The sequence below is a fragment of the Rhineura floridana genome, chromosome 2 (assembly GCF_030035675.1).
Source record: "Rhineura floridana isolate rRhiFlo1 chromosome 2, rRhiFlo1.hap2, whole genome shotgun sequence".
NCBI lineage: Eukaryota > Metazoa > Chordata > Lepidosauria > Squamata > Rhineuridae > Rhineura > Rhineura floridana.
Genome location: NC_084481.1, coordinates 100,244,633 through 100,258,932, shown reverse-complemented (window position 1 = coordinate 100,258,932; position 14,300 = coordinate 100,244,633). Strand labels below are relative to the sequence as shown.

At 42.2% G+C, this 14,300-nt stretch overlaps 1 protein-coding gene across 1 annotated transcript in view; it reads right to left on the bottom strand.

The window, feature by feature from the left end:
* CD5 (CD5 molecule) overlaps positions 1-14,093 on the bottom strand; it is a 31,901-nt gene extending 17,808 nt beyond the window's left edge. Inside the window, exon 1 of the mRNA XM_061609780.1 lies at positions 13,999-14,093. Within this exon, the coding sequence (XP_061465764.1) occupies positions 13,999-14,071 (73 nt within the window). The 5' untranslated portion in view covers positions 14,072-14,093. The remainder of the gene's footprint in view (positions 1-13,998) is intronic.
* Between the last annotated feature and the right edge of the window lie 207 nt (positions 14,094-14,300).

The window sequence follows — 14,300 nt, the reverse complement described above, 5'->3', positions numbered from 1 at the left end:
TTTGCGTTACAAATGCTCATTAACAATGCTTGTTTATATAGTAGAATATGGAGAAGAGGTATTTTGCACATGTGGGATAGGAGGGCTCTAGTACCTCCCCCCCACCTGTTCCCTCCTTTGGCTGTGCCACACAGCCTTTCCTGCACCTGCTAAATGAGCCTGCTTCCCTCAGGTGTGGGGGAAGAGGACACTGTCCCAGTGCTAGCGTTGACGTAAGAATCAATTGCCAGTCCTGTAAGTGATATGGTGGCCAGGAGTGGTGGGTGGGTGGATCTTGTCCTTTGTCTCAGGCAGCAAAATGTCTTGGGCCAGCCCTAAATGCAAATGAACATTCTGGTCAATGTAGTAGTTTTTATACCATGTTTTTGAGTGTAAAATGGCAATATCTTATTACTGTAAATATGGAAGAAGTAGTAGAAGAGAGATGCCTGGAATGCAACAACGAAAAAGCAGTCTGTACCCAACATACATTTTACATGGGCATTACAAACTTAATTTAAGCCACTTTAAGTAGCATGTGTAAAAATGTCCCGAGTCTATCTATGAAATAGATGAACTGTGCTTAGAACACAGAAAATCCACTGGGAAAGCCTATACATAGGCTTCCTTGAAATTAATGAGAAAAGTACAAAAAGAGCAAATGTATGCTCTTCCTAATCATTCCAAAGGAATGTGTGCAGGAGATATTCCTTGCAAATGCAAATTATGCGCCTTGTCTCCTGTGGATTATTACCGCACCGTTTATATATTTTTTTTGCTGCTGTTCTCTGAAGAACACTTTGATTAAGCGGAATTTTTATGTACACAGGGACAGGGGAGTAGAGAATCATAATTAAAGATACAGAGCAAGGGTTCAAGTTAGATTTCTGCTGAGTTCAGTGGAGCTGTGTTGATTTGCCCCAAGGGGATCTTCTTTCCCTGTTAGACCTGACAATTTAAGCAGGCAACATAATTACACCTCTGCCTACTTTTAGCCGTCTTGCTTTTTTTCTCAGCTTGAAAGACACAAATGTATGCAGCCATTTGAACAATGTGAACATGCCCAAGATGTTTTACGTTTTACATTTCCACACTTTACATTTTTAGGTGCATGCATGAATCGTGTTTGCAAGCACATCTGTCACAAAGGTACACCTTTCAGGGAGTTGGCTCCTGGCAAGTGTGGCTGTGCTAGCATGAGTCTGCAGCTCCATGTGTGAAACAGCCCCCTAGTGGACCTCCTGAGACTCACTGCTTCCCACATCTACCATGTGGTAGATGACATCCTCAATGGATGCTGTTCTCTGCACCAGCCAGGCTTCTAGTACTGCGTTGTGTTAAGCAGGCCAAATCATTGTCATAGGCTTCCTCCCACCAAGCTGTTCCTCTGGGCCCTGAAGGCACAGCCAGCACAGTCCATGTCCTCAGTTACCAGTGGCAAAGTGAGGTCTTAGGGCCAAACTAGACTGGAAGTCAATTGCATGAAGGCAAGGTGTGCATGTGTGTTTGTGTGTGTGTGTTACATAAATAACTGCCACAGAGAAGTTTGAGCAGCCTCAAGAGGGTGGGGGTGGGGAGGGGGAGTTTAACCCTTTCTCTTGTTGCCACAGTCCCTGACAAAACTCACCTCTCTGAAGCTGATATTTCAATTTCATGGGAAGCTCCTATTGGCATTGGGGAGGCTTTCCTTGAAATGCAAACAGCACCTTAGGAGTGGCGATTTTGGAAAGCGAAAGAGTTGAACTTCCTCACCTCAGCTCCTATGGCTGAGAGGCTGTCCAGGATTCCCAGAAGCTGCTATTTGTATAAAAAAACTACATGCACATTAATTACCTTCAAAAATTAATATCACATCTAGTTTGGCCCTCAGACATCTTTGCTGGCTGCTCCTTCCTCTGCCTCTTTCCCCTCAGCCGATATTTGTATTATCTATTAATAGGGTCAGGAGAAACTATAAATTTCGGTTTCTCAGTTTCTCATTTTTCCAGCTTAAAGTTTAGTTCTCCACATTTCCGTATCAGTTTGCAGTTTTAAAAAATATTTCAGTGTTATAGTGCAAATTTCTCCTAATATACATATTTTTTGCATACAATCTTGCCTAATATACACAGTTTTGTAAAGCAATTTCCCCTAATACAATGCAATGCATTTTTAATGTTATTTATATGGATGTCTGCAAAATTCAGAGATGTGCAAATTTTGAAGGATACATGCATTTCGGTTTGTATATTGTTCCGGAAATTGCAAATTAGGAAAGTTCACTTTTAAATGCAAACTGAATAAAATTTCTCCCCCATCCTTAATTATTACTTATGTATGTATTCCCTGACCATCGCACCCCACCGAAGGAGCTCAGAGTGACGGCTTGAAACAATCCTGTCAGGTACATTAGGGTTAGTTTGAGAGAATGACTGTATCCACTGAAGTGAACTTCACAGTGGAGATCCACGACTGGATCTTTCACTGGATCATTTTGTTTTGTTTTTTAAAATTTAAAGCAGCCGTAGGGACATCTCCAATTTTTATCACAGCAGCAGTTCTGGGGAAAGGGGATGTTTAACCCTTTTCTTGCCTGCTACATTTTTCTCAAACTAAATGCTCCCTCTCCTGGGATCTGCTGTTAACTGGAGGTGCAGGGGGGGATACAGGTGCCTAACATCAGCATTTCAACTGGGGCAACAGCATGAGAAGAAGTGTGAAACCCTCCCTCACCCTCCCTGATGCTACATCACATCCCTTTTGGCCCTGACCAGGGATTTGAACTTATGTTTCTTTCCCTACATCCAAATCCAGTTACAGTATGTATCCCCTATACTGAGTTGTGACCCATCACACTTTTATAAGACTGACCCATTTGCTATGGGCACACCAGTGTCATAGCATTATTTCCCTCAGCAAATTTATAATGTATGGATGATGTCCAAATGTGTGCTAGCCTGGGACCCTTGATTGCTCCAGGGCTCTCCTAAACACAGGAAGAGAGAACAAGAAATATGGAAATATATGGGGGGGGGTCAAAGTGTGTTCCATATTATACGTCTGGGTTGGGCTTTGGGTTGGAAAATTTGAAGACTGCTGGTAACAGATATAGGATTTGAAACAGATGACATTACAAAATAAAAAAGAATAGCCATAATTTGGATAATAGCATTCTATATCCAGAGAATTCTTGCAAAACCAGAAGCCAAGTAAGAGTTCCTAGAAAAAGCAGGTATTTTTCCCCATAGGGCCATCCATTGCTGCACAGACTACACCCTCTGGGCTACCCGTATTGTTTTCCCGTAGCATAGTTATGTGGATACCTCCCTCCAACATTTGGCCAAGCTAATATATATATATATATTTATGTTTGATTTGTAAATAAGGGACAGGGGGGAAAGCCAAATGCGTTGCCTGTTTCTACTGCTGCTTGTCCTAGAATTTTTGAAGTAGTCATTTCCAAACAGATATGCCCCTAAAACCAAGAAAACCCATTTCATATTTAGATGTTCTAGCTTCATACATTTTATGATTGTCACCAAACTCACTTTTAAACTACTAACATATTCAAAAGTTCAGTACACATTAGTTGTTTTATGTAAACCACTTCAAAGTTTTCGCTGATTAAGTGATAATAGAAATATTGTTTTTAAAAAAGCTCTAAGATCCATTCCCATCTCCTATAGGCAGTGCTTTGTCCATCAAAAAAGCACTGACAAGCTCTAGCAATAGCTAATGAACACACACCAAACACAGGTAAATGTGGAGAGAAACACCGTCTCCAATCACCTCCTTGATCAGAAGTGAGGATCGGTCATGTAATACTGTAAAGAGAGGGCTCTTTTGGCATTGAACTTAAGAACGTAAGAAGGGCCCTCCTGGATCAGGCCAATGGTCTATCTAGTCCGCATTCTGTTCTCATAGTAGCCTACCAGATGCTGGTGGGAAGCTCACAAGCAGCATTTTGCCCACTTGTGATTCCCTGCAACTGGTGTTTAGAGGCACACCATCTCTGACAGTGGAGGTAGAACATAGGCAACATGACTAGTAGCCACTGGCAACCCACCCGTGAAATGCCCTCCTTAAGACAGTTTGCCTTTGTTATCTTTTAGGTGCCTGGCAAAGACCTTTTCCCAGTGCTTCTGAAAAGATGGGTGTGCATTGTGGGATTGGTGCCTCTAATAATCACATTTTTTGCAGTGTCCACATGATGTCATTGGCATCGAAAAGCCAGTCAGTATTTCTCCCCATTTAATCTGGATTCAGCATTTCCAGTGAAAATCCGATAAGCAAAAAAGCAACCAAAAACTTGTTGCAAATGGCCTGTTTGCAAATTAACCCCCCATCTGGAAGCACCCTTTATTTAACCAGGTGTTTTAAATATTTTGAAATTTTAAACTGATTGAAATTTGTGCTTTTATTTGTATTTATTTATTTAAAAGACCATTTCTAAACTATCAACTCATTACAAATACTTTAATATATTCTCACAATTTATAATTAAATTACAGATAATAATTAATTATAAATTAATTACATTATCATTATAATTATTATAAATTGTAATTATACATTCAATTATAATTTCTAATTTAAGATTTTTTTGAAAAAACCCTTAAAACTTTATAAAATTATAAAACCATAAAATACAGGACAAATAACCTACAACGAATCTCATTAGCTCTCTAAAAATGCTTGGCAAAACAAAAAGGTTTTCAGCAAGGAACGATATATCAAAATTGCCATGCCTGTCTGATTTCAATAGGCATTGGTGCCACTACACTGAAAGCCTTATTGCCGTATTCAACTAACCAGCTGTGCTAAGTGGAAGCCAGGGCAACAATTCCTGCTTAGTGCAGTGGGACTTTCCCCCTTCCTCTCCCTGTGTGCCCCCATGCCCTCCCCAAATCTGCTGTAGAGGATTAGGAAAACTCCCAAAACAGTATGTGGGGGGAGAGGAGATGGTTCTGTCAGGCAAGCAGAAACTCTCACGCTGACAGAACAATTGCCTTAGCGCTACGTTGAATACAACCTTTAGTTTGCATAAAATATGTGATGACTGTGGGACAGTTAGGAGGGCTCCTCCAGATGATCACAGTGATCTGGCCGATATGTAAGAGACAAGGTGGTCCTTCAGGTAAGCTGGTCCCAAGCCATTTACGGCTTGATACATAAACAGTAACACCTTGAACTTAACCCAGTAATATACTTGTTGCCAGCGTACTGCTTTCACCACCAGTGTAATATGCTGATGTGGAGATGCTATGCCCAAAAGCTGGGCTGCTGCTTTCTGCACTAGCTGCAATTTCCAAACCAGCTTCAAAGGTAGCCCCATGTACAGCACATTGCAATAGTCCAGTTTAGAGATGACCAAGGCCTGCCTGCACCACTGTGGCCAAGTTATCCCTGTCCAGGAACATCTCTAGCTGGAAGAAAGTACTCTTAGCCACTGAGTACACCTGTGCCTCCAGTGACAGAGATGGATCTAATGGTACTCACAAGCTATGTGCCTGCTCCTTCAGGGAGACAGCAACTCCATCAAGAACAGGCAACCTGCCATTTTCCCTAATTCGGGAACTATTCATTCACAGGACTTCTGTCTTACCAGAATTCAGCTTCAGTTTTTGGCCCTCATCCAGCCCATCACCAAGACCCTGGTCCACGATCTGTACAACCTCATCTGATTCAGATGTTAGGAAGAAATAGGGCAGAGTGTCAACAGCATACTGCTGATAGCTTGCTTCAAATCTCCTAATGACTGCTCCCAATGGTTTCAAGTAGATGTTGAAAAGCATTGGGGACAAGATGGTACCCTAAGGGACCTGATAGCAGGGAGCTGACAGTCAGTCATGCAAAGCCATGTGAATGGTCCTGCAAGTAGGAACAGAACTACTGATATACAGTGCCACTAATTCCCACCCCACAGAGCCAGTCTCTGTACCATGGTATGGTAAGCGGCTGAGCACCCAGGTAAGAACATAAGAAGAGCCTGCTGGATCAGGCCAGTGGTGCATCTAGTCCAGCATCCTGTTCTGACAGTGGCCAACCAGATGCCAATAGGAAACCCACAAGCAGGACTTGAATGCAAAGGCACTCTCCCGTTTTGGAATTTCCATTAACTGGTATTCAAAAGCATACTGCTTCCAACCGTGGAGGCAGAGTATAGCCTTCGTGGCTAGTAGCCATTGATGGCCTTATCCTCCATGAATTTGTCTAATCCTCTTTTAAAGCCATCCAGGTTGGTGGCCATCACTTCCTCTGGGAGCAAATTCCATAGTTTAACTATACACTGTCCTGAATCCACCAACATCCAGCTTCATTGGATGTCCACGAGTTTCAGCATTATGAGGGAGAAAACCTTTCCTCTGTCCACTTTCTCCATTCCTTTCATAATTTTATACACTTTTATCATGACACCTCTTACTCACCTTTTCTCTAAACTAAAAAGCCCCCAAACATTGTGACCTTTCCACATAGGGGAGTTTCTCCAACCTGTTGATCATTTTGGTTGCCCTTTTCTGAATGTTGCGAGGCTCTAAAAATATCCTTTTGAGGTGAGGCAACCAGAACTGTACATAGTACTCCAAATGTGGTCCCACCATAGATTTGCATAATGGCACTATGATGGCTGGCAGTTTTATTTTCAGTACCTTTCCTAATGATCCCTAGCATGGAATTTACCTTTTTCACAACTGCCACACACTGGGTCGACGTCTTCATTGACAATCCAAAGGTCTTGTTCTGGTCAGACCCCACAAGCATATATATGAAATTAAGATTTTTTTGTCCTAATATGCATCACTTTACACTTGTTTACGTTGAACTGCATTTGCCATTTTAATGCCCGTTCACTCAGTTTGGAGAGATCCTTTCGAAATAGTAACAGCAATAGGGTTGCACTCCCCTTGTCACTCTTGCAATAAAGGTCATCCATCAGAGTGACCAAGGCTGACTCAGTCCCAAAACAGACTGAAATGGGTCAAGATAATTGGTATCTTCAAAGAATATCTGTAGCAGTACCTTCACTGCCTCCTCAGTAACCAATTGTCCAGCACTGATTTTGTCTGCTGCTTTTATGTTTGTTTTGGAAAAATATTTGTACTATTGTTTTAGTCTGTGTGCCTTTCATTTTTGTAAACCTCATAGAAATATTTCAGGTTACAAGGCAGTACAGCCATTTAAGGGTGGTATTCAATATGCTAGTCCTACTCATAGTACATCCACTGAAGTAAATAGATATGACTAACTTAGTTTCATTCATTTCAATGGGTCTACTCTGAGTATGACTTAACTGAATAGAACCCAAAATAAATAGGCAGAGTTGGAGAAAGATATAATGTACAATGAAGGGGTCAGCATGGGCTGAAACTCTGTGCACACAAAGACTACAGCTATGAATCACACACACTGTTATCAGCATACCTGGCCCCCAAATTCATCTCTGTGGCTGTAATCCCATGAACACTTACCTGGGACTCCCATTACTTCTGAGTAGATATGCATAAATTTGCACTGTGAGTGGGAATGCATTGTTTCTTTTTAAAAAATATTGTCAGAGCTTTCCGAAAACCACCAGCATAATCCTGGTCCAAATTAAGGGTCCTATGGCTGCTGTTCATCTCTTTAAAACCTGAAAGAGAGGGTGCTTCCGGATTACTGGTTTATTGAGCATTCTGTCTGACTGATCCTTGCCCATCATGGTTCCTTATGAACTGCAAGGAGAAATTGGGCGAAGGGATTAGGGCGGTGGTAAATGCATCCTTGAAGGAGGGTATAATGCCACCGGCCCTCAAGGAGGCAATGATAAAAGCCATTCTAAAAAAGTCCTCCTTGGATCCCCAAGTTTTGAACAACTTTCGCCCCATTTCGAATTTGCCATTTTTGGGCAAGGTCATTGAGCGAGTGGTGGCTAACCAGTTGTCAGCACACTTGGATGAAACGGATTATTTAGGTCCATACCAATCGGGTTTCAGGACTGGACATGGTACTGAAACAGCCTTGGTCGCTCTGGTAGATGATATGAGGAGGGCACTAGATAGGGGAGAATTCACCTTTCTTGTCCTCCTGGATCTCTCAGTGGCTTTTGATACCGTCAACCACGGTATCCTGTTAGATCGCCTGGAGGGATTGGGAATAGGAGGCACTGTTTTACAGTGGTTCCGTTCCTTTCTCTCCGACAGGCATCAACAGGTAGCATTGGGAGATGAGGTTTCAGACCCTTGGCCCCTCACTTGTGGAGTGCCACAGGGTTCTATCCTCTCTCCCATGCTATTTAACATCTATGTAAAACCGCTGGGAGCTATCATCAGGAGTTTTGGGCTGCGGTGTCACCAATATGCTGATGACACGCAGCTCTATCTCTCCTTTAAATCTTCACCGGAGTTGGCTGCAGAGTCCTTGTCCAAGTGCCTGGAATCCGTGAGTGGATGGATGGGAAGAAACAGGCTGAAGCTCAATCCTGATAAGACCGAGGTGCTACTTGTGGGTGACAGGGGAAAGTTGGGTGTTGCTGACCTGAGTCTTAATGGGGTAAGATTACCCCTGAAGGATCAGGTCCGCAGCCTCGGGGTTGTTCTTGATTCCAAGCTGTCCATGGAGGCTCAGATTTCGGCAGTGAGCCGGGCAGCTTGGTATCAACTACACCTCATACGGAGGTTGCAACCCTACCTCCCTATTCATCAGCTCCCACTGGTGGTACATGCCCTGGTCACCTCTCGATTAGACTACTGCAATGCGCTCTACGTGGGGTTACCCTTGAAAACAGTCCGGAAACTACAACTGGTGCAGAATGCGGCGGCACGCCTGCTTACAAACAGCCGCCGCCGTGATCACATCACGCCGGTGTTAATTCATCTACACTGGCTTCCAGTTGTTTTCCGGGCCCAATTCAAGGTGTTGGTCTTAACCTTTAAATCCCTATACGGTCTCGGCCCAGTTTACCTGAAGGAGCACCTCCAGTACCACCAACTAAGCCGCCCGACCAGATCAGCCACACAGGGCCTTCTCTCCGTCCCACCAACGAAAACAGCTAGGTTGGTGGGGACTAGAGAGAGGGCATTTTCAGTGGCGGCCCCCACTCTCTGGAACTCCCTCCCGTTCGATCTTCGCCATGCCCCTTCCCTGGATACATTTCGCCGAGCCTTGAAAACATGGCTCTTTGGACAGGCCTTTGGGATCCCCGGGGTGGGCTAATTTTTTTATATTGTTTTAAAACTGTCTATTGATGGCCCTAAACTGTTTTGTACTGCTGCTTTTAAAATTATTGTTGACTGCACTGTATTTTATTATGTATTTATATTGTATTGTTGAACTTTAATGTTGTACGTCGCCTAGAGTGGTTTCGGCCAGATAGGCGACACAAAAATTAAATTTATTATTATTATTATTATTATTTATCTTGATTTGTTTCTGGGGAAATTAGATAACAATGGCTATATAATGAGCATTTATTCTGATCTGTGTTTGTGGAGAGGTTAGATGATGATGCTTCAAAGCAAGTGTTATCCCCACACTTTCAAGTACATTTTCTTGTCAGTTTCCGTATCACAAAAACCCAGGTCTTTTAGGGAAGCCAGTTTGTTGCACAAGATCTCCCAATCAACTATAACTGCACAACCTAATTTTGCCAGTATATGACTGAATCCCACCCGAAAACAGAGAGTCTGGAAGCACTCAGAGATCTCCAAACAGTATTTTCTGCATCACATCAAGTTTGGCTCTTTGTTGTTCTTGAGGCTGACTTCATGGCATGTAAATAGACAAGAAATTAACAGGTAATATTTCCTAGGCAAAAAAAAGTAGCTTTGAGAGGAGGAAATCTGGAGGGAAAAGCTAAGTCTGTGAATGTGGAATGGATGCAATTAATCTTTCCTGTGCTGCTCCATATCCTGCCCCCCTGCTGCTAATCTTCTATGGGATTCCAAATGCATGTTTGTGCAAACACTTGGAACCCTATGACAGAACAGCAGCTGGGGGGTGGGTGGAGGTTGAATTAGGAGTGGAGAACCAGCAGGTACAGGAAGGGTTAAGCATAGGTGTATGTGCATTTGCACTAGGGATATGTGAATCTGTCAATTTTTTTAAAAAGTTCCTCAAGAAAATTCATTAGCATTTTAATATGAATTCTCCTAATATACACATTTATGTATGCAATTCTGCCTACTATACGCATTTGCAAAGCAATTTCCCCCAGTATAATGCATTTTTTGTATGTTTTCACCAATACATGCATTTTTATGCACACTTTACCTTAGTATATGCATTTTTGTACACATTACTTGGCTGGTGAACTGGACTGCAAAATTGGGATACGTGGAAATTTCAAAGGATAGCTGTGTTTCAGTTGGTGTATTGTTTCAGAAAGAGTGAATTAGGTAGATTCGCTGTTAAATGGGAAATGAATTGAAATTCTCCCCCATCCCTAACCACACACACACACACACACACACACACACACACACGGGTCCTAATCTTGAGATCTCTTCTCCCAAACTACTGTTCCATAGTGGGGGGTGGGGGTGGAATCCAGTCCAGCTTTTGTTACACTCACATTTGTGTAACATAGGGGTAAAGTAAAATGTCTTTGGCTGAGTCCTCCCTTGCTGTGTGCTGGACTACCAATACAGCTCTTTACAAACAATGAGGTGGAAAAGATACCTGTAAGATGAGCCTTCCATTCCCTGCAGCAATACCCTTACATGATGTAAAGTTCTGTAACCCTTTCCCTTCTATTCCTTATTATAACGAATATTCAGCCAGCTTGAACTTTCATAAGGAAAAACCGGGCATACAAATATTTGGGAAAGGAAATGAATAAATTGTTAGATTTTTAGAATCCCGTGTGTGCCTTTGGGGCACATCTTCCCTGTTTTGTTTTGTTTATAGCAACATCCAGCAGCAGCAGTAGTGGTAATGGGTTTTAAAATAAAAATAAAAGGATTTTTATTAAAACTTGTTTGGAAGGAAACTAGATTTAAATGGTAATGCTTAGTTCCCATTTATTTTTAGTCTTCATTTATATAGCACTTTCAGCATGCAAAACACTTTACATTCCTTATGTCATTGATCATCTTTTTATACCACCCTGTGATGTTGATCATTTTTATTTCCCTTTTACATTTGCTAGACTGAGGCTGAGAGAAAGTGGCTTGTCTAGGACTGACCAGTGGCTCATGTCTAAGCAGGGATGTTAGTCTATCCCCGCAGATCAAATGCCAACACATTGTGCCCCGAATCACTCTGTATTACCCATTCAGATACCCCAGAGCACTGAAGTAATTGTACATTGTATGAACACACTCTTAATTGCTATGCACAACAAGGGCTCATGGCTGCGATGCCAACAGTCTGTTGAAAACAAAAGCCAGATTAACGGCTCTTTAATTGTGATTTCCAATATTAAGCTTCAGTATTGCCTGAAAATCCTCAGTGTGGTCCCTAACACAAGCTCAGTCACTGAGGGAAATTCTGGAGTTATTCCTATTCTTACCTAATCACTGGATGCAACTAGAGTCTCCTCTAGACTGTCACTATTTTGCAGGAGGGTTTCGATCACATACCAGCTAATTTAGATTTGTTCAAATGCAGTGGATTAAAATGCTCTGGTGCTCTTGCACAACAGTTTAAAAAATGGCTTTTTCTGCTAAAGACAATGATGTGAAAATGCATGAGAAAAGCATAAGATGGCAATCAATTGATGGGAAGTCCTGTAACTGCCAAGATAAAACAAATCAGGATGAATGCTCAATGAACAGCAGAAATCTCCATGCAAGCTTTCTGCAAGCAACTCAAGCTGGATGCTCAATGAAACAGGTTGTCTGGAGGGGCCATAGAACATAAACCTTCAAACATATTTTTATCTAGAGAAAGCTGCACTGGGAAAAAACATATTTGTTTCCCCTTCACTCCCCTATTAAGGTCTTGGCATGGGTGACATCTGTCATTATCACCAGATAATATTTTCCGGCTACATTCATTTCTATACACCACGTATTATACAGGATGTTGTGCGACAAGGACTGCTAGCCTGGCAATGTGAAATAAAAGGTATGTAAAGGTTAGTCAATGTTCTGCACTATCTGTCAGCCCCGACAAATTTATACAAATACATAAACATTACATAGTAATGTGGGATTACAGCGCTCTTGATATGCTCTGCACAATTTAGAATTTACAAGAATCTACACACACTCTCCACTTGGTTCCCTCCCATTTTCAAAAATTTAAGGTGAACAGACTTTTCATTTCCTTATCTTGATTTCCCAGTTGCAGCCTATGATCAGCCTTCCATCTTCAACATTCAGGTAATAGTTCCCTAACAATTACATAGTATACATTCTACTAGTAGCTAGAATGATTGGCACTGTATTGCATGGAAATAAAGCAAAGATCTTCTGCTAGCATTGCCAGTCCTTGATATATAATGTCTGGTTAAATGAAGGGTGGATAGATAAAGAAAGTTTGGAAGTAGTCAGAAAGTAGAGGAAGGTAGGTTTGTCATTCAGAATGAACTGCTTGCCAGTCTAAATGATTAGCGAGAGTTCCATCAGCAAGCTTCTGTCCAAGCTGCTAATTTAGATGTAGCTAAATGCCTCCTTTCCCATCACAGTGTAAGTGCATGTCCAGCATCGATATGCGCTGCATGTGCATAAGCTTCTTTCCGCACATCTCCGTTGCGTTCTGGGGTGACTTTTTGCTGTTATTCGGGATCTCGGGCTTGCTTTGAAACTATTTTTTTTCTAACAAACAGATTGGTTCACATCTGAAATTGCCCTCATTTACTTTAGACATGAAGTTTATTTCCTTAATTTTTATTTACTAAATTACTGCTCTGACCCAATAAAGGAAACAATTGAGACAATCAATGCTAAGAAATATTAAATAATATATGGAGGGCACATCATCTCAGTTCTGCAGGATCAAGGCCACTCTCAATGACAGCAGTGACAATACTGCATTGCTATACTCATGACATGAACAGCAATAGCAAAATGCAATAGCAACATGCAGTAACCCCCCCCCCAAATCATAAGACTAGTCTGAAAAGTTCTGGAATAAAAGTAATAATATTAATGTAAGTGGGGGTTCACGTTGTGTGCTTTGGGAGCAATCAAGAAGAGGCAATGCCAGTAAAAAAAAGTTAACGATCTGGCCCTGGGTCTAAATTGGTACTGCAAAGATGTGATGTACTCTAGCTGAGAATCTGACTGACTGTCAACAATAACGATTGCAGAAAAGCAGAGCTATCTCAGGGGTGAGAGATGCTGGTCCACCATGCTCCAACAAATCTATATTAAGGCTTATCACAACAACTCATTAGATAGAGTGAATAGTAGTTTATAAAATAGCTATAATAAAAATACAGTTTAACAGTAAACAGTTAACAAAGAATAAGTAGCAAACTGGTCTCCAGAATCTGTTAAAGATATAGGTCATGCGCCTCACTACAGCAACCCAAAAGCCTTCCTAAAAATGGATGGCCTTTGATAATCTTCAACACAATTACAGTGGCATTTGCCAGGTGCACTTCTCTATGGAGGAAGCGTCCAAGAGAGGGACCCACTGACGGAGCCCCTGCAGAGAAAGCCGAAGAGCCAGCTGCCCTCGACCTTACTTCCCCGAATGAAGGAGCACATTACAGAGCATGCTCTGAAGAACATATGGGAGGATGTTCCTTCAAATATTCTGGGCCCAGGCCAGTATTAGCATTGGCATCCATTGGGCTTCTTCACCCAGCTAGCCCATGTTTGTTGACAGATATTCTGTTCTGGGCCTCTCCAGGGGATGTTACAATTCTGAACATACTCCAGATGCAAGAGAACTGCATAATAATTCTTACAATTTCATAGGACTTTCCTAAAATGCTCAAAGTGCTTCACATACACTAGCTCAAAAATCCTGATGACAGGAGGGCCAGTATTATCATCATCCACAAAGATGGGGCATTGGGACTGTGGCTTGTTTACAGCCACCCATTTAGTTTACAGCTCTGCTGAGATTTGAACCACCCCTTTCATGGAATAGCCTTTTAGCACTACTCACCCCACATCCCCACCAACGTCAATGGGACAAAGGCTAGAAGATGCTTGAATTTCATCTGCACGTTCCTCCTCATCCGACCATATACAGGCAGCACTTTTGTGTCCCTGCCCTGATGTTTCTGCCACCTGCTGTGGGCACAGGGAGGGATTGGGGAGGAAGATCGTATACTCCCCCCCTCCTGATGTGGTTTTCTGCGTCATGTCTCAGTTGCTTGAAGTATGCTTTACCAGTCTCCTCTCTCTCTCCTTCAGAGCTCTAGAACTGCTCACCAACCTCTCCAGACCCTATCACAAAAACAATTG